At 38.0% G+C, this 21,810-nt stretch overlaps 1 protein-coding gene across 1 annotated transcript in view; it reads right to left on the bottom strand.

Annotated features, from left to right (window-relative positions):
- The window catches only part of TTC27 (tetratricopeptide repeat domain 27), a 125,116-nt gene that overhangs the window by 43,840 nt on the left and 59,466 nt on the right, over positions 1-21,810 (bottom strand). The window contains exon 10 of the mRNA XM_082049408.1: positions 16,326-16,439. Coding sequence (XP_081905534.1) covers positions 16,326-16,439 — 114 coding nt within the window. The remainder of the gene's footprint in view (positions 1-16,325; positions 16,440-21,810) is intronic.

A 21,810-nucleotide genomic window follows, 5' to 3' on the forward strand; every position in this document is an offset into this window, starting at 1 on the left:
TGTTAATAATTGTAAGCATGTACAAATTTTCAGCTTTCTCACAGCTAAGGTAGACACTGGATGGCATTCTGTTACACAAGTAGAAATCTCAAGGGGAAAAAAACCACACAAAACAAAACGTGATTATTTGTGTAATTCAGAGCAGCTTTTTACTGGCAATCATACCAACCATAATTCTTTCATGGTCCTTAATATGCCTGTAAGGGGGGAAATACATTGTCTAGTTTTATCTAGATACCTGTAACCTGAAATCAGATATTCAGCTGCTCTAATAATTTACAGCTCTTTCTGCAGTGTTAGAAATAGCCAACCACTTTTTTTTTTTTTTTTTTAAATTTACACCAAAGTGCTATTTTGCTGAAATCTGTTTTTCAACTATTCTTATGCAGTAGCAATTCTCAAGAATATCTTTAGTTAATCAGTAAGGGAACAGAAGTCAGAAACGACAGACAAGTTTAGTCGCTTTTGTCCTGAATTTGATCGGATAACATCTTCATCTTGGGACACCCACTGTTTTCCCTTCTTACAAAAATCCTTTTCCTAAGAATAGCTTTCCTATACAGTAAAACCTTGACTGATACCCAGTAGTTTCTGTTGAAAAATTACTTGGCATGAAATACACATTCTTCCAGTAGCGAAGCTTGACCCAGCAACCATAGAGTGTATGATGGTAAGTACATTAGAAATATGACACACAGGCAAAGTGATTAAACTCTAGCTACTATCCCAAAGAAAGGCAACTGCATATGAAATCTGTTTTCAATATATGTATTTTCTTGAAAGACATCCAATCCAGTTCCTCACATGTTCCTGGAAAGCTCTCTGTACATCAGGGGAAAACAAACAAACCTCCCTATCATTCTCTGTTAATGACTGATCTACTCACCAAAGAGGAAAATAAGCATCTTCAGCAACAGTTGGCTCAAAATCAGTTCAATTTCCAGCAAAAATGAAAACACTCTAAATGCATTAAATGTTCCATGCTTATGCCTTCACATAGTCAAATAGAAGCACATCAAGCTCCCCTGAAGACTCAGTTCTTCTTTATGAAAAAAGGAAGAATCCACAAAAATACAATTCTTTCCACAATCATACAGCAGTATTAGGCACAGCCTGTCTGGTACACAAGCAACTACGACACCAAACCAAAATAACATTTTCGTTTAGCTGAAGGGAAGTTTTATGGCCAAACAAGTTGAGGACTAGAGACTAGACAAAACAGATGACCTGCTGCTTCACACAAGAGCACCAAGAACTAAACCTGGACTCAGGATACTGAAAACCTTGCTGAAAAAAAACATGGGCTGTAGAAACAAAATGACAGTTGGTGTAACACATACACCCATGTATGGTAATAGCCTTCAGTTACTTAACTGAGGAAAATCAGCTGCAAGTACCACCAAGCCTTGCACTAAAGGTAATTTTCTTGCTGATCTTCTAGGAGGAGGTAGCACTCCGCTGCCAGAGGAGCAGATGCACTTTGCTTTCAGCTGTCCCCTTTTACTTGGGATACTCTAACCTGGGCCAGACGGAGGGGACTGAAGGACAGAATAACTTCTCTACCAGCAGTTGCCACCACCTGCTTCCTGCCACCATTCTTTCCAAGGGAGAGAGGAACACGAGCCCAGGAGTCTGCTGGGCCTCTGGCCATTCATCCAACCCTCATCCTGCACCTTTACTGGAGAACCAGAGGGAGGAAGGCAGATTTCAGACCAGAGGAACAGTCCTGGCAAGGCACAGCTTGAAAGCTACTGAAATAGTTTAAGATTGCACTATAATTTGGCGTTTTATAACTTTTAAGTGTCTGAACTTGCAACTTTATTAATGACCCTTGCTTGCATGCATTTTACACAGGGGAAAATGGAATAAAGCAGGAGATGAAGCATTCTGTGGTAGAATCATTTACTGTGCGCTTCTATTTCTAGGCAACTTCAATATTTGCACAGATATGCATCTGGAAAAATGGGCAGGTATAGCACAGCAATGTGCATAATAGCTATAAACAATATTATCTATGCCATTTAAAATCTAGTTCAGGCATGGTAGGTTGTATCGCTTACAAAAACATCTCCACATCTGTCAAAACACCCAAGTTTTATCACAAAACCACAGTGCTATAATTTACAATATTCAGACAATCAGCAATACTGTGAGGAAACTGGGTAACTGAAAAAGCAGATGGAAATATTGAAAAGAGCCAACATCATATCATATCATATCATATCATATCATATCATATCATATCATATCATATCATATCATAATCATCTCCATACACTTATCTAAATGATCATTTGAATAATAGAATCATAGAATCATTTCAGTTGGAAGAGACCGTCAGGATCATAAAGTCCAACCATAACCTAACTCTAGCATTAAACCATGTTTAAAAGCCTTTTGAACACCTCCAGGGATAGTGACTCTACCACTTCCCTGGGCAGCCTGTTCCAATGCCTCACAACCCTTTCCGTGAAGAAATGTTTTCCTAATATCCAATCTAAACCTCTCCTGGTGCAACTTGAGGCCATTTCCACTTGTCCTATCACTTGTTGCTTTGGAGAAGAGACCAACACCCTCCATGCTACAACCTCCTTTCAGGTAGTTGTAGACAGTGATAAGGTCTCCCTTCAGCCTCCTTTTCTCCAGGCTAAACAGCCCCAGCTCCCTCAGCCACTCCTGATCACCCTTGTGCTCCAGGCCCCCCACCAGCGTTGTCACCCTCCTTCTGCACTCTCTCTAGTATTTCAATGTCCTTCTTATGATGAGGGGCCCAAAACTGAACACAGGATTCAACGTGCAACCTCACCAGTGCCCAGTACAGTGTCACAATCACTTCTCTAAAATCAATTGTCCTTGTATCAGTTTGGAAAGTTCAGAACACAAATATATTCCTCAATTCATAACTGTAACTGGAATAAGAACTAAATGAGCTGAGTTAGGCCAGTGAACAGATCTCCAGTCAGAAGCTACATCCAGCCCACACTATTGCAAAGTTTGTCTCCAGTACAATAGTTTCGAATGAACTGATTCTTTACATACTATATTTCCAAAATTTCCTACCTCTGAATAATTAGAAACCATGTACAGTTACCATATTAGACCATTTTTACAATCCAGTCCTCCCTGTAACTTAATGGAGAGCTAGGCCTTTGGCATGATGGAAATTCTTTTGGTAGAAACACCTATCAGCAAAAGCTGTTCTCACTCCTAACTACAGCATCACAGCTACAAACTAATTTCAAAACACGAACATTTTCATTTTTGCAATTAGTTCTTGTTTTTGAAAGTGGTACAATTACCTAATCGCAAAAAAAAAAAACAAACCCCAAACCCTCACTACACAATAGTCCATTCTTATCTATTTTATCTTTTCCACAAGCATTTTTTTCACTATTTCTAAATTTATCTCACAAAGATTTGCCACCAGTTTAATGAGCTTTTTTACAAATCCCTTCACCCCACTTTCTGTGAATCCATGTTCACTGGTCAATCCCTAGGTCAATGATTACAAACCTCTGAGGTTTATACTTCACTGGTTTAGTTGCAAAACTGATCTGCTGACATCTTGCTCTTAATCAGTGTCTAAGAAACAAATTACCTAAAGCATTCTCCTTTATTATCTCTGGTGTTGAGCTACATAATAAAAGTAAAATGTTTCCAATGTAGTGTTCTCAGAGTCTACCCTGATTTGGCTCTACAACCACTTTCTTGTCCCTACTTTAAAATTTGAGAGTAACTCTTTTCAGCTTTTTCAGATTTCCCACTGAATATCTCCTTTGACAATAAATGCATTGGCTTCTCTTAAAATCAAAGTTTGTGTGCTGACCCAATGAAGTAATTTCTTTTTTTTTTTTGTATCAGTAGAAAATAAAAGTGTTACTGACAGACTGTTTATTGAGTGAGTATATAAGGACAAAAGCAAAGACCACTACTTACTGGAATTTATGAAGTTGGCTTTGACTTGTTACCTATTCCAACTTTTGCAAGTATTAGAGCACCACCATTTCCATACTCTTTCACTTCTAATACTTAAAACTAAAACCAGTCCCTGGTCTCTCATTTCCTGCAATGGTTAAAGCAGAACTAAAATACCTTCTAATGGAAGAAGTTTTCAGAACAATGCTGGATCACTTTCAAAACAGAAGAAAAAACAAACAAAACCAAACCAACAACCACCACACACAAACACTTCCATCAATAACATTTGTCTCATTGTTATTGTACTTATTTCTCAGCAATTGTTTTTGTACATCTTAGCTTCATTTCCGTAAATAAGAAGGTTTTATCAACTACATGCATGACTATAAAGTACCCTTTAAAGACTTAATTAAGCCTCTACATTTTGAGGGAGAGTTCAGCACGGCGCTGGAACTTGTCAAACTACAATAGCATATGCACCTAGTGCCTTCTCGTCATGCCAAAAAACCTCATTCATTTGGCAAGCTTTGCAGGAGAAGATTGGGGGTATATTCCTCGGAGAAAACTCTGGGAGGACAAAGAGAACTGCTTTGTTTTATCTAAGTGATTTAATTTCTTACCTATAACAAAGTGATCACTACTACCAAATCATAATTGCAAAACTATCATCATCAGGGTATTTTATACTTGCTCTGCATATATTTTCATTGTTCTTGAAAACTATTAAAATCTGAAAAGAATGCACAATTCATTCTGTTTGTCTTATTTGCCTCTTAAAAATCCATTCTCATGGTGTAAATAGTTTCCATATTTTAATAGACTACTGACTGAATCAATTGAAAGATGCATAAAGATTTTTGTCACTGAAGAGAAAGCATATTTGAGTCAGAGAGAACTGATATAAATCTATGCACTTTGAATTAATAAACTTTAATATTATTACAATTAGCAAATAATTTTGGTGGAGGGTTTCTTTGGCTTGTTTGGTTTTGGTTTTGTGTTGTTTGTTTGTTTTTTTCATTTATGACTTCTTTTCATTTAAAAGATTAATTTTCACCAGCAGTGAGAATCAGCCTGCCCTTCAATTATACATAGATTGAATATATATTGTATATATTTTTTTAAAGCAGGATCCAATTTAGGCGAGTTTAAGACAACTGAATCTTTAGCATAATATTCCTGTGTTGTTTTTTAAATGTGAATGTTAGAGAATGATGAATGGCATTTCCCACATGCTAAATAAAGAAGTTAACTTGCCATTGTTTTAAGACTCTTCTAGATGGGAATGGAAGCGCATAATGGAAGTGTGGCCAGCAAATGAAGCAAACGTACATTATTATACCATTACATACTACCCACCAGGGAAAAACAAACTCCTTGTCCAGTCTTAACCCCTCCTGGCACATCTGTGAACCACTCCCATGTGTCCTGACACTGGATACCAGGGAGTAGAGCTCAGCATCTTCCTCTCCTCTTCCCTTCCTCAGGAAGGTGTAGAGAACAATGAGGTTGCCCCTCAGCCTCCTTTGCTCCAAACTAGACAAGCCCGAAGTCCTCAGCTGCCCCTCACAGGACATTCCTTCCAGCCTTTTCACCAGCTTTGTTGCCCTCCTCTGCACACATTCAAGGGTCTTCACATCCTTCTTAAATTGTGGGCCTGGAACTGCACACAGTGCTCCAGGTGAGACTGCACCAATGCTCAACACAGCGGGACAATCATCTCCTTTGATGGGCTGGTTGTGCTGTGTGTGATCCCCCCACGATGTGGTTTTCCCTCTTGGCACACACTGCAGGCTCACACTGAGCTGCTGTCGCTTTCTGCAGGGCTGATTCCCAGCCACTCCTCTCCCAGTTTATACTTGGGCCCGGTGTTGCTCTGTCCTACATACAGAATCTGGTACTTGGACTTACTAAATTTCATCTCATTCATCATTGGTCAATGCTCCAATTTATCTAGAACACTCTGTGAGGCCTCTTGTGCCTCAAGAGAGTCAACAGCACCTCCAGTTTGTTATCATCATCAAACTTGCTAATGGTGCATTCAGCTCCTACATCCAGATCATTGATAAGTATATTGAACAGAAGTGGTCCTGGAAGCAAACCCTGAGGAACAGTGCCAGCCAGATGTACCCCCATTTGCAACTCTTTGAGCTCTGCCTTTCAGTCAGTGAACCCACTGAACTTCATCCAGCGCACTGTGAACCCACTTTGTCTCACAGCTGGACAACTTGTCCAAAAGGATGCTGTGAGGGACAGTATCAAAAGCCTTAATAAAATCCAGAAACACAACATCCACCACATTCCCTTCATCCACTAGGTGGGTGACCCTATCGTAGAAGGATATCAAATCAGTTAAATAGGACTTTCCTTTTGTGAACCCATGTTGACTGTGCCTGATTCTTTAAATACCTTTCAATAGTACCCAGTATAATTTTCATAATTTTTCCAGGAACTGAGGTTAGATTAACAGGTCTGTAATTTCCTGGGTCTTCCCTCATGCTCTTCTTGTAAATTGGAATAACACTGGCTCATTTGCAGTCAGAAGGGACCTCTCCAGACTCCCAAGGCCTTTGGTAGATGATCAAGAGGTGTCCTGTCATAACATCCACTAGCTCCTTCAGAGCTCTGGGATGAATGCCATCAGGCCCCATGGACTTATAAACATTCAGCTATACAGGTGGTCCCTTAAAATTTCAGTGTCCATAAATGGAAAGTCACTGTACCTACACTCATGGTCCTCTGACTCAGGGGACCAGGCAGCCCAAGGTCTATCAGTACTATTAAAGACTGAAGGAAAAAACAACATTGGATGCTTCTGCTTTTTTGTCATCTCTGTTAGTCAGACAACATCCAAAGTTTTCTTTAGACCTCCTCTTGCTATTAACATAGTTTAAAAAGCCCTTCTTGTTATCTGACACAACACTGGCCAGTTTCAACTCTAATTGAGCTTTGGCCTTTTGTGTCTTCTCCCTGCATATACAAACCACAGCTCTGTTATCTTCCCATGAAGCCTGACTTTGCTTCCAGAGATCACACAATTTCTTTTTCCTCTTGAGCTCCATGAGGAGTTCCATGTTCAGCCAAGTTGGTCCTCTGGCCTGCTTGCCTGACTTACAACATAGTGGAATTGCCTGCTCCTGTACTTCTAAAAGGTGGTTCTTAAAAACTGACCAGCATTCTTGTACTCCTAAGCCCTCAAAAGCATATTCCCATATACTCTGCCTAAAAGCTCCCTGAAGAGCTCAGTTTGCTCTCTTGAACTCCAAGGTAGCAACTCTGCTTTCCTTTTTTCTCCTTATACTGCAAATTTAAAACTCAAACATTTCATGATCACTGTGGCCAAGACAGCCTACCATCACACTTCCCATGAGTTCTTCTCTATTCATAAAGAGCAAATCTAGGAGGGCATCTTTCCTAGATGGCTTACTGAGGTACTTGTGACAAGAAGTCACCTCCTACAAATTTCAAGAATTTCCAAGACCTGCTCGTCACAGCAGTATGAAATTCCCAGTTGACATCTGGGAAGTTGAAATTTCCCATAAGGACAAAGGCTACCAATTCAGAAATTTCTTCTAATTGCCTACACAATAACTCATCAGTGCTTACATCTTGGCCAGGAGACCAGTAGTAAACACCCACTACAACTTCTCCTTTGTTTTCCAGCTGTTCAAGACTGGCTTACTACTTCGACATACTCTCATTCCAGGTACCTGGCCAATGATTTTCCTCAGATCATGCATCCAATTGTCTATAAACCTCAGCATCAAAACATGTCCTGCTGGTATATTAATCTAGATTAATGATTATAAGTGTAGGTTTAATACTTTTTGTAATACAAAATCTAAATGTTAATGGGATATAACAATTTTTCTTTACCCTAGCTTACGTCATAACTGTGTTATCACTTGAACTGCCAAACTGTAGTTCTACAGGTAGTGACTGCATCAACAGAGGTACTGAATGTATAAAGATATTATAATTTTTAAAGTATTCAGCAATAAACAATTCAGCTAAATTCCTACTCTATAAAAATTAGATTTATTAGTTCTTTTTAATCTTATTTCAGAAAGTGAACATTTCAAAAAATTATGCTTGTTTTATCGATGAGGTTTTTCAGTCTAATTATCTGGGGTACCAGTTAAATCTGTTTCTTTTTTCTACTTTAAATGATGGAAAATTTGAAAGCTACTGTTTATACATCATTTTCCAGATCTTTTTCTTTGTGATATTGTGTGAATTCCTTCTTCCCCACTCTATTACTACCTTGTCCTCAGGCAAACGAATTTAAACTTATTCACTAAGTACCCCTTACACGTTTAAGCAAGATAATCCAAAATTATCCCCATTGCAATATCTGCAAATTTCAAAATTATTCAGGAAGAGACTACCTCTTGAATCTAAGGTATTAGTTTCACCTATGCAGCCACTTTGATGGCAGGAAAGAGGGATGGTTAAAAATTTGTAAGGCATCGATGCAAAAGAACTTGAAGTACTGGACTACTAATGAAACTCAGCCTTTCCATAACTCCAGGTGAACTTTTAAGATGCTGGAAGATGTTGATAGTTTTAAGGGGAAGTACGCTAGGGCAGAAGTTATTGATTAAGGTGCTGGCACTCTGCGTATCTCTATTTTTTCTAAAATGACTCAGAGTAGATTCTTAATGTGAATGTTTTTGTTATATCAGGCCCTGAAAATGTGTATTTTACTTTGAAAACAGTATTAGCCAACTAAGAAACAAACATTCACTTAGGTTGTCAGAGTCATTTTACTTTAAAAAGCCTCAGTTTCTTTATAATAGGGCTTTTGCAGCTGGGTGGGGAAGGAAAGCACACAAGAGGAAGTGAGTCCAACAATCCCAAATGAAATATAAAGCATTTTGATATCAAAATTAGCACAAAAGATGTCAAGGTCATGAGTAGAAGATAACTGGATTCATGGATGTCTGACGTAATATTTCCTTTTCATTTGAAACTGAAAGCCAAGTAGATCATCAGGCAATTTAGAGCACCTCTTATGCAATTGCCATTTGGAACGCTTTGTTGTATTTAAACACCACCACCTAAAAAGCATGGTGAAACAAATGAGGCCTCTAATAGCACAACAGCATTACTGACTTTCAAAATTATGAGCTCGCTGTTCTGGTCAAATATCAAGCCCAAAGTTACTGAGTGCCAGTGCTGACAATACTGGTTTCAATGTTAAAGCCTGTTAATGACTTAATCAGAGAATCATAGAATGTCCTGAGCAGAACTCCTACAGTCTCTAGAAGAAGCTAGATTTACAACCTTACTTGTGAACGATGAATTTAAAAACAGACCATTCATTCTCTGTTGCAAAAGCAAGAATACCGATATCATCCATCAATTCAACATAACAATGCTACTTTTAAAATTAGCCTGTGTATGGGCTAGATAATTTGGTGTTTGGAGAAAGAACATCTCCATTTCCATACATGCACCTTGCCCTATTTTTGGTATGCTTACAGCTTATTTGTTTGCAGTAAAGCATTGTAGTCTCTCTTACTCTGCAGTCTCAAATGCCAGTTATATCCAGCTGACTTTAGCTTTGATCTGTATATGAGTCAGGAACAGGAGAGGTAGTTATAGTCCCTCACTCAAAGAGATCTGCATTGAATGTTCCCCCTTTCCTATCAGGTGACTGATTGTCACAGCTCAATATAGCTGCATACATCTGCCCTAAACCAGTAGATACAGGTCTCATGCAATCGTAGAACCATAGAATAGTCTGGGTTGGAAGGGACTTTCAAAGCTCATCTAGTCCAACCCCCCTGCAATGAGCAGGAACATCTTCAATTAGATCAGGTTGCTCAGAGCACCATCCAGCCTGGCCTTGAACGTCTCCAGGAATGGGGCATCTACCACCACTCTGGACAATGTTATCCAGTGTTTTACCACCCTCACCATAAAAAAATTTCTTCCTCACATCTAGCCTGAATCTCCTGTCTTTTAGTTTCAAAACCATTACCCCTTGTCCTATGTGTGGAGACTCACCCAAGGAGGACAAAGAATTTCAACTGCAACCTATACAGATGAAAGTTCCCTGTTTGTAGCTAGTTACCTTGCTTTGATACTGACATTGGCGAACAGCAGCTATAAAACACTTTGCATGGGGTGCAAAGCCTACAGAGGAGCTGCATACATTTCAAACCAGTAAGCCTGCATTAAGTTCCAAGCTGTTGTGGTTACACTGCTTTTATAGTTCCCAAGTCAGCTTGCTCTGGGGGAAGGTACAACTGCAGTCAAGGCTGAAAAACAGATCCAAAGACTTCTTGCATCAGCTTTGTGTTCTGTTTTCCACTGAAGGGGGAAGTAAGGTCAAGGATGGAAAGAAAAAAAAAAAAAAGCTATCACTGTTAAGTTAGAGTTTAATTGCAATATAGGAGGAACAGATAACTGCCTTAACAGATAAGGGAGAGTCTGATTTGTAGTACCTGACATATGCATTGGACAATGAGATTCAAGAAAATCTGTCTATCAGTACTGGCTTATTTCAAAACATGGTTTGTTAGCTCACCTCAGGATACCTATCTCCAGATGAGCAGTGATATTTATGACATACAGCTGCAAAGATTCATCTAGTCAAATTTAGCAACAGCTGTAAAGCTTCATCTGTAAAGTTTCATCTATTCAATTTAGCAATAGGTGGGAATAGTGTGTCTTCCATGTCTTCATCTCTTATAATGCTTATGCCTTCCCATGCAAAGCTTAGGCAGAAAGATGGGAATGTTGTGTCCTGGAATCTGTTGATATTAATATTTTTCTTTGCAACTCACTGTAATCACTTTGGCTGTAAAAACACTGCAATATTACTGTTCAAATATGGCTTAAGGAATCTCCTCTCTGACATATGACTCTGAAGACTGTCATTCAAATTGTCAGGACACTCAGTGAAGAGACTTTAAAGGGAGAAATGTAAATGCCTTCAGAGCTATGATTCAATGAGAAACATTTGGAAACAATGGGAGGATTAGCACTTGTGGTTGCCTTTACAAACTGCATTGACACTAGAAGTGGAACAGCTCAGGTATCGAACATAATTCTGAAATGAGCAAAAAAGTTTCTACTTTAAAAGTACTAGCTAAGAAAGCATGGAGAAACTTCAGCATAGAAAGAATGGTTTCATTCTTTTCCCCACACAAGCTAATAGTGCTGATCCAAACTGGCAAATACAACAATAGAAAATTTCTAGGCAGAAATCAGTACCTGGAAAATTATACTATTCAATATTCACTTTTTTTGCCAGTGGTACAAAAAGACTTCAGTTATTCCTGAATAACTCTTGGCAGACTGGACCTCTGATTTATTTTCCCTCTAACAAAACCCATAATTACATAGTATTAAAAAAACCCAGAGGGAGCCAAGCACCACCATGTTAATTATTTTGAAGCATGGTAATGAGTTCAGCGTATCCTCAGAATCACTTGCGTCATGTAACATCCTCTGTCAAATCTGTCATCCGCTCAAGCAAAATGAAATACATTCTGGAAATGTCTGTCTTGAGACTGAAACTGTAAGTTTCACCACGAGGTGATTGCTTTCTGTAGTAATCACGTTTATTTCTAGGGTTCTGGAGACCTTGTGATCTTGCATAGAATTCATTAAGGAAAAATTTTATAAGCACCTGGCTTTTCTCTTTTTAAACACTTTTTGGAAGATGTGTTCTAGTAATAAATACAATTTGTAATAGTTGAGAACTACTGAGATATCAATGCAGGATCTCTACAGGATACAGAAAGTATGTCTTCCAATTATTACCCTCCTGAAGGAGGTGAGTTGGATCTCTCTCATTTCACCAGAGCATCTCACAGATCCCAGATACTTTCTGTTAAAACTTTCAGCTTCACGTGAAACAAATGTATTAGTGATTATTTTTCTCTTCCTTCCTCCCCTCTCCCATTCCATATACAACTAAAAGCACCTATTAAAATCCTCTTCACTGTACTCCCAGAGTAAAAGACGAGGTTAAAGAATAGCAATAGGAATTCGTAGTAGAGTGACCTAACAGTTTAGCTGAACAAACAAGTGCTGTCATTCCCTTGGTCATACTTAAAGTCTCTCTATACTGCTCCAACCATGGTCTTGAGATGCCTGAAGAGAAAGATGTAAGATTTGAGAAGCAAAAGAAGCAGGAAAAATCTGTTAGCCTCAAACCCCTCTAGATCAGTCTTGAGGGAGTACGACTGCTCCTCTCTCCTTTTTGAACTCTTCCCTTAAATGCTGAATTTGTTCAATGTAGAACAACTGCCAAATAAAGCAAAGCACAGGGAGCATGTTGGCAAGGAGGTGAAAGTTTAGTTTCAAAAGTAGAAAGCATACGTTTCTACGATAAATGACATAACTTTCTTGCATAACTATTTAAAGACCATCAATGTGAAAATATAACAGCAAAGTTGCATTTAGACTCATAGAGCTCAAGATGCCAATTCTGTTAGATCTTTTCTTTCTATAGGTGTACATAAACTCTTCAGATTTGAAAGAATTGAACACCAACTAGCATGTTTCTAGAAAGAACAATTTAAACAAATTTTTTTTTCCTTTTCATACACACAGAAAAACATTAATTGCTGAAGAAAATTACACTCCGAAGTATTATTTAAGTGAAAATTACAGGGCAGTTGACACAGAATTCCCAAGGACATACATCTGTGTATGACTAAGGATATAAAACAAGATCTCATGTGACCTTTCAATCATAGACATAACGATTAGCCTATAATACTGCTAGTCTGCTCCCAGCTCTCCTGAAGTCTTATTAAAACCACCCTTTCAAGACACATTTCTCTCCCCCTAATAGGCAAATTCTTTTGTTGCCAAGAAAAGCAAGCAAGAGAGAACCGTATGAAATATTGCATATGTTGTACTGCCTGTGAGGAAAACCGAGTGATTAGCTTACAGGCATGTTATCACCAGGTGCAGTGAGCAGCAGAAAATACAGGCAGAAAAGGGGCAAGTAACAAGCTGACAAAAGCTGGGAGCACAGTGTAGCCCCCCAGACGAAGCCGCAGGAACGGCTGTAACGAGTCACTGTGGGACAAGCCTGAGCAGGCTACTGGGTACGCGGCACGTGGCGGCTTCACCTCTTTGGCTGCTGGCATCGTCCAGCAGTAACTTCACTCTACCCCACCATCCTTCATACAAAGCACAGAATTTCAATTCATTTTGCTTCATTCTTAAAAATGTTTTTAAATCCATTGAAATGGAAAAGTACACTTGTTTCATCTATCGAGAAACTGCAGTGGGATGCTATCCTTTATCTGCTTTATTTTTTTTTTAATCATTCCTCCCTTTTCCCTTTATTCATAGCTCCTAGACCACTCAAAATTCCTCTTTTCTTCTCCATCCTATTCTTGAGCTCTGGCTGCACTTTTGGCAATAATTTGTGGTTTAACAGCTTATTGCAACCAATTTTCCCCTATTAATAGTTTCTGAATTGCTTTCTTACAATACAAGTTAGTTGAGAATCCCAACACCAATGTAGAAACAGCAGGTTTCTGGTTATGGGGAGAGCTACTTATCAAAAACTACCCCTTTTTCTTCCTGTTTTCTCCCTCCCCCTCTTTTCGTTCTTTCCACTCTAGCATTTCTCATCCTACCTCACCTACATCCATATGGGAAAAAAAAACCCAAACAACTAAGCTTAAAAAAAAATTATTCTGTATCCAGAGACACGTTTTGGTTGGCAGCACCTTGATCCAGACTTCATTGTATGTTATAGCGGTCATGATTAAATATTCTAGTGGAACATAATATAACCATTTTAGCTCTCAAATACTGTTTCCTTTTCTTAGAAAAACGATTTTTAAAAGTACTGGCTTTAGAAATCTTTACCCTTGTTTTTAAGGATCCAAACCTCATTTAGGCAAAAGCCGGACAGAGAGAGCAAGTAGCATCCAGAAAAAGCTTAAGGAAAAAATCCCTCCTCCTTACCTTAGCTTCTAGCTGAAGAGTACCCAGAATGATCATTTTAAAACCTGTTCCAAAGATTACATTATCTGTAGTTCAGACTTCTAAATTAAGCAGAAAAGTAGAAAAAAAAATACTTACAAAATAATTTCATAAAAACTGTTTAATGTAGAGATATATTTAATACCTGGAGCGTGGCAGCTAAGATTCAAACAATATATTCTCATTTCAAAAATAGCTTCAATTATTTTCAAACAATTAAAGTAAGTTAAACAAACATAGCCAGACCCACAAAAATGTAGGTGAAAAATGCTTTCTTTGACGAACCAACAATGCAGCCTGGCTTGCTTTAGGGCTGTAGAGCAGCATATGCCTGCCAAGTGATATTAATCTAAAAAGATGCATATCAGCTGGGTAGAAGGATTTGCGGACCCAGCACAGAATCAGGTAAGGGTGGAAATGGGCAAAGGAAGGAAAGTTACAGTAGAAGAGGACAGGAGAGGGACAGGAGAGTCCCAGCATTGATAAGTCAGAGCCTATAATGGCTCATGCACTCTCCAGACAACTCTAAATATTTTAAAGTAACTTAGAGGATTTAGTTTGCTACTTCTTATTCAAGCTGTCTCACAAGAATTTTTATAATTACTAAAAAAATTAATATTACAAACAACAAGGAGAATCTAATCATATTTACACCCACCTCCTCCCTTAATCTTCAATATCTAAGCTTTCTGCAGCAATCTGAACTAGTAACGTGAAATTATAAAACAAACAAAACCAAACAAGCCCCATAAAAACAACTTATATGAAAATTCTATGGTTTTGAAATCCATTTTCTACTGATAAATAGCTGCAGAACTCACTAGCTCTTTGACATCTTCATGACGATACATCGAAATCCCCTATGTATGAAAATAACATCATTCACCATATATTTCCTGATTCCTTCTTAGAACTGTTAGAAACCATGATATTTTAAAAAATTCTGATCTGATAGAACTCCGGAATGAAAACCTTAAATGGAAAGCTATTCAAGTTATTTGATTAATTTAGCACATATCAATGCTTAAACAACTTTTATCTATTTTTGGAAATGGAGCTCCATACTGTATCAAATCAACACAAACATGTCATTATGTTCAAACTTAATGAAAAAAGCCATAAACATACTGAGATTAAAGACAATATTTAAAACCACAGATTCCGTCTCTACTGTGAGGTCATCTCTCAAAATGTCACAGTGATTGCTAATCAAATCCTTTGCATTACTGCAGTTGCAGCACACAATGAAGTCAGATAAATGTACTTGCAATGATAACTCTTTCATTAAGATTTCTGCCGTGAGACTGTCAAACCGTATAATGTAACGATTTCCAGTACTCAGGTTTAATCAAGTGAGACAAAAATGTTGGAGGTACTCCAACTGTTTTATAGCTTAGGGCATCAAGGATCCTGAGATCGCTTCTCAAATGCTGTCAGACGCTACATCTCCCAGACTTGGAATCCTGGCTTCCTTGACACTCTCCTACTGACCCCAGTAAATTCCACTCCAGCAACCCTGTGTCCTCCTCAGCAGAAGAAAAATGCAGCAGCACATCCAGTCTGCACTCTTTCAAAGATTCATGCATCAATAATGATTTTATATGAAATATCAGCTTTTCAGGATTTCATTACACAGCACCATAATAATAAATTTTATACATTCCTGGCTGGTTTAGTCAGCAGGACTGTTTTCTGATGGACATAGAAATGCCTGCTGTTCATGTGTGACAACAAGACTTAACAGCATAAAGATGACAAATGGCTAACAAAACTCCGTAAACTGAAGGGAAGAAAAAAGTCTCTATATAGGCTACAGACTTTTCCTTTGAGAAATTTATTTTTAAAATAAATCCTATTAGTGGACACGTTTCAAAATTTTAAAATTTCTTTTTTATATCTGAAAACAGATCTCTTTGAAGCAAGACTATCTAATCACTGCCTCAAACTTGTGATATAAATACTAACCTTGAAGTATCACATCAAAATGTGCTGCTTTATTCACAAATACATTTTCTTGTTCTCACAATACCAAAGACTATTTACAACTTTCAGTGTTTTCCACAGCTGATTTACTTGAGTAAAAACTATTAAAAATACGATACCAGTAACAGCTTTATATTAATGAACTTCTACATAAAAAACTCCTCAGATCAGAAGTCAGAAACTACAGGTAAGAAAACAGATTTTAATTTCAATCTTCCAAATCTGTTCATGTTTTTGAAAGAAAGTGACCATTTATTACTTGTACATGTAAGAGCTTATCTCAAGACTGGCGGACAAAAAAGGATTTGTGGTTTATGCATCTAATTTAGAGACATAATTAGAAAATTATCTCACTGTACAGTTCACAGAGAGGAACTGCAGAAGCTTCTAACTCCTGAATGTTGCTACTTGATATACAGAGAGCCCCGATTTATAACAAGGCAGCTCAGAAGTCTTACCTGAGTCTGCTTCATTGCCCGTTCCATCCTGCGAGTGCTTCCTTTCTCAAGCTTGGTCCGAAGGAGCAAGGCTGATGTCTGAATAGCCCAGAACTTCGGCTGAGACAGCAAGCACTGCAGAGAAAAATAACATTTTTTCATTATTTCATTTTAAAAGACACCGAAGACAGTAAAGTTTTTAACAGTGTTCTCAAGCATGAATGCTGTTTTCTATTCTGAAAGGCAGATACATGGTAGTAGTACATATTTGGTGAATTGGAGGCTGTACAGATTACCTTAATCTATTTTCAATATAAAAGGTGGCCATCAAAACTATTTTCTCCTTCTCAGCTCCTGCAGCTCTGTGTGTACATGTACCCATACGGTGCATACACCGACTCACACAAATTGAAGTGGCTACTCGGAGTGAAAGGAAAACAAAGAATTGGATACTGAGCAGTCTGTCTCAGCCTTCTCCACACCTGCATGCTGGATGCCTGTAGACACCAGCACGGAACCTACTTAACACCGAACAAAAACAGTGCTCTCCTGGCCTCTCCTCATATGCGAGGTGCTCCAATGACTGCATTAACAGCACCTGCACATTAAATAGGCCAAAATGACTAAGAATGTGAAGAATATTAATTCAGGGTTTGCCATGATTTGAGAATAACAGGAAGAATTTTTGATGGGTATTAGATGTATAGGGAATGAGAAATAAGCTAGGTCAAAAGCTTTCCTAAAGACATGGGGGGTTATCACCTGGAACACCCTGCCCTGATGCCAGGATCTTGGTGCCAGTCTCCAACTACTGATTTTTAGGAAAGCCCAATAGGAGATATATAGCAAATACAACTTTGATATCTCTTAACAATGTACAGACTGCCTGGATTCCTTCCATTACAGTTTCAGACACAGTATAACATTTTTCTTTTAGAAATTCACTTCGAAAAGGGAGACAGCAAGAAAAATTCCTTGCTAATTTTATTGACACTACAAATATGAACCCGCTTCTCTGAGAAAATAAATTTTTCTATAGATATTCGTAAACTGAAGAATAAGCCCCAGTGGTTTTATTCTTTCCTCTCACAGATCTCTCAAAGCATTAAAAAGTATACTTTGCTTGTGGCTTGTGTGAAATGCCTGACAAATTTCTGTCATATTGTAATGTTTTTCTTTTCCCTAGTGTTTTCACAAGAAAGGAAGCAGAAAGAAACAAGCTAAAACAAATTTGCTCCAAGCAAAATTACAATGGGAAGAGAGGCGATAGCAAATGAAAGCACAAATGAAAGCAGTATGAACACATGTACCGCCACCAAACATTTCAACATCAGCTGACCCTTCCTCTTGTGACCAACAATCTCCATACTGATTCTTTCATGACATCTACTCAGTATTACATTAAGTACCACCCAAAGGCTTCTATACCATCCCTTACATGCTGAGGACATGGAATTATTAGGGGAACACAATTGCAATATGCTAAACTCTGTATACTTGAAGTGTCCTTTTACAAATTATTATCAGTAAAATGGTTAACTGGTCCAAATCCTGGTTCTGAGAACTCATCTCTCTCCTGTCTCATGATGGGAAGTTCAGTCTACTACCTATTTTTGTTTGGTTTTAAGACAAAGCCTCCACTGCAGGACACAAGCACAGCATTCCTAACAGAGAACCCTATTTTCTGAATTTATTTGTTGGTGGCCATTCCAGGTGTTTGCTAAAAAAGCCTTTAAGGGATTTTTGGGGCAAACACATGAGCAATGTTTACTTTAGCTTAAAATCTTGTTTTGTGAGAAAGGTTACCTTTTCTCCACTATGGTATTCTGTCATTTTACTTTTTACTTAAAGGGATTTTTTGCTCCGCTACGTGGTGTTTGATACTAGGATTTATTTTTCAAACGAACACAACATCTCTCAAAAGAATAAAGAAAATGACTAATAATGCTCCTAAAGCTATTTTCACACCAAATGACAGGCCTTGTCTAGCAGCAGAGTACTTATTCCCTCACTCTGGCTCCCCTTGGCCCCTGGCACGAGTAGGGCACAGCACAAAGCCTCTGCGTTCACACCAGCCAGCTCTGCAAGAGAACTGGCATCCCAGGAAAGCCTCTCCTCTGCCTCTGTGTGTACCCCCTGCACCACCCTCTCAGCTGTTATAGAAGCAATTGTAGAATCATAGAATCATTTCAATTGGAAGAGGCGCTCAGGATCATCAAGTCCAGCCATAACCTAACCTAACTCTGGCACTAAACCATGTCCATAAGAACCCCGTCTAAACACCTTTTGAACACCCTGAGGGATGATGACTCCACCACTTCCCTGGGCAGCCTGTTCCGATGCCTGACAACCCTTTTTGTGATGAATTTTTTTCCTCATACCCAATCTGAACCTCCCCTGGCGCAACTTGAGGCCATTGCCTCTTGTCCTATCACTTGCTACCTGGGAGAAGAATTACGCTGTATCAGGTGTGCATACCATCATGTATGAGGTGTGTATACTCTCGCATGGGGAGGAAGCAGAAGCACAGAGAAGCAGGTGGAAGAGAGGCAGAGATAGTTTTGTTTTGCTCCTCTGCAGGAGCAATGACAGCCTTATCATGAATAACAATCCTGCTTTTAAAAGGTATTCATAAAGCAACATGGAGGGTATTCCTGCTGTACAATTACAGAAAAAACAAAATCTCTAACAGTTCTTTTGATGTAAAAAAGCACTGCAGTTGCTCAGGAAAATGAGAAGCAGGCTTGCTTTCAGTTAAGAAACTCTTGTAATTTTATACTTGTACTGAGCTTAGTTCTGTGCCAGAACTCAAATGCTTACCTTTTCAATGCCTAATTGTAATGTTTACAGCACCACAGATACAAAATAATACATGTATAAAGGGCACAAATGTTTACACTCAAGAGCCATAAAGAGTCATTTCAGAACATGTACCCATAACTATTAAGCAACGTTTAGTCGTCTACCCAAAATTTCCACATGTTCCAGATAATAAATACTTTCTTGTAAGTCTCAAAGCTTTGTATCTTCACCTGAAGCCAAATCTATACTCTATTAATGAGACTATAGGTTAAAATAAAACATCTAGAAAAAAAAAAAAAAAAGAAAAACTAAATAAAGATTATGCTGGTTTTGTCAACATATCTTAAAGTTTATTGTACTGTACCAAAGGCAGCTAAGAAAATTAACAAAATACTTCTAAAACAAAAACACTGTTGAGAATCTTAGAAGTCATCTTTGTTCTTACTTCAGGGAAAGAACAATAAAATAAAGAAAATACAAAAATTAGATGGGGTTAAAAGAAAGGAAATATTTTCTGCACTGAACGGAATGTTTTCACATAGGAAAACTTATTTCTCCAATTGTTTCCCACATTTTTTCCTACAAACAAGAACATTTTATATCATCCTCTCCCATCATATCAAAGTGTAAAAGCAGATTACCAAACTATTACACAAAACAGAATATTTCATTCAATGTATAATCCTTACATGACATTGGAAGGAAACAACATGATCCTCAAAATCTTAACAGCAAAGTAACCTGTTATTGTACAATACCTTTATAACATCCCCATTATTATGGAAAAACAAAATGGCAGGTAACACCTGAACTGTGAGAAAGGTGCATGTTACTAATGATGCCCAGATCAAACCCAGCCACATGAGCTCTGCCAAACCCAGGCTGACTCTCAAGTACCATTACTGAATGATTCAGCCTCCTCATTATTCAGAGCTTAACCTGCGTGTGATGCATTGTCTGACCACTCAACTTTTTGTTAGAGAAACAGAGAAAGAAGGGTAGCACAATTTGCAACATCCACACAGAACTTGGAACAAGCTAGCAAGAATCTTCGAGGAAGCTTACAGCATTGGTATTTCTTATGTAAGCACACATACAAATGTATCTGCATATTATTTATGAAGTTACAATATTTGGTTTTAAGGAAACTACAGAGAAAGCAGCCTGCAGCTTAAAATAAAGAATGTCATATGTTCAAGAGAAAAGAGAAGAGTTAACCAAAGAAGCTTGGGAAAGCTAGAACACGCAGAGGAGCATTACACAGTACTAGAAGGTGTCCAACTGGTGATTCAAACCAAAACAGCATCTTCTGGAAGGCAGATGAATAAGACTGTATCAGTCATGCTTATAAAAGGTACAGGCTGTTCAGAGCAACTCTTCTGCATTACTCCACCTACTATTTAAAAAATTAGGAGTTCCTACAGGAATTCTTTCTGACATCAAACTCAGGCAGGGCTTACACGGGCTTATTAGACATGCTAGACAAGCTGGAACAGGTAAAGATGATTCTTGTTAACTGCAGTTCTAAATAATTTCAATATTTTCTGCTTTATTTAAGCCCATTCTTTGATTCTTTTACCTTGCTCACTGATAAGCTATCAGTAGCCTAGCAAACTACTATAATTGCTGTGATGGAGCTATCATTTGAAAGCAGACTTTCAAAGTCCAAACACTTTTAATTGCAACCAGTCATGGAATTCCCAAGACCCTGCACATCAGTCTGTCGCTGAACCAGAAATATTTTGCTTATTGGCCACATTGCCAGGATGTGGTGAAATGACTGACCTGAAGGCACAGGCATGAAGCACCCTGAAGGCTGCTCTGTTCCTCTATTATGCCCTCCAAAGAAAAGACCTTTAGTTTAGATTCATTCAGGTATTTGCTAACATATTTTAAGTTACAAATAAACAGAAAACACTGGGAGGGATTTAGAAAAAAAAAAAAAAAAAAAGCTTCCTAGTTTATTTTCATTACCAATTTCAGTTAACATATTTCAGCAGCTTTGTTGTTTGCTTTTCCAAATGCCACACATAATTTTCAAATTACTTACATGAATTAATTAATGTCTATTTCTCATTGCTTCGTATAACCAAGTATATCATTATATGGTGATTTTCATGAATTCACTCAGACAATTAACATGAAAACCTTATTTCTTCAATATAATGAAAATGACAATGTTATAACTCATTCTATGCTTATCTGTAAGATAAGAACATACTGTCGCTTCTTTTCAACATCCTATATTGTGCACAGTAGTCAGGTGAGTACCTTAAAAAAAAAACAACAAACAAACCTAATTGGAGGCACATGACTGAGGCATGAACAGGCAAAATTCTTGCTTCTTGCCGTTGCTATGCAAACATATCTGTTAATCTCTGGTGAAGGACACTATCACCAAGAGCTACCTTACAAATGCTTAATCTGTTTCAGGCATACAGCAAAAGATTCTTTGACATAAAAAGTTATATGAATTAAGTCTTAAGAAACAAGAGAATAAAATTAGTATGACATTAGGGAGAATATGATTTTGCTTTTCACAGTCTCATCCAAATAACCTGGCCCTTAAATTTCTGAGTAACTAAAGGAAGTTCTTTTTAAAAATATCATGTTCAAATGACACTTGCTTAATGTGAAATTTTTTGGAACCTTCTCCTAGCACTGAACTGGTGACAAAAAAAAGGTAAAATGAAATAAGAATTAA

The sequence above is a fragment of the Streptopelia decaocto genome, assembly GCF_964273445.1.
Source record: "Streptopelia decaocto genome assembly, chromosome: 3".
NCBI lineage: Eukaryota > Metazoa > Chordata > Aves > Columbiformes > Columbidae > Streptopelia > Streptopelia decaocto.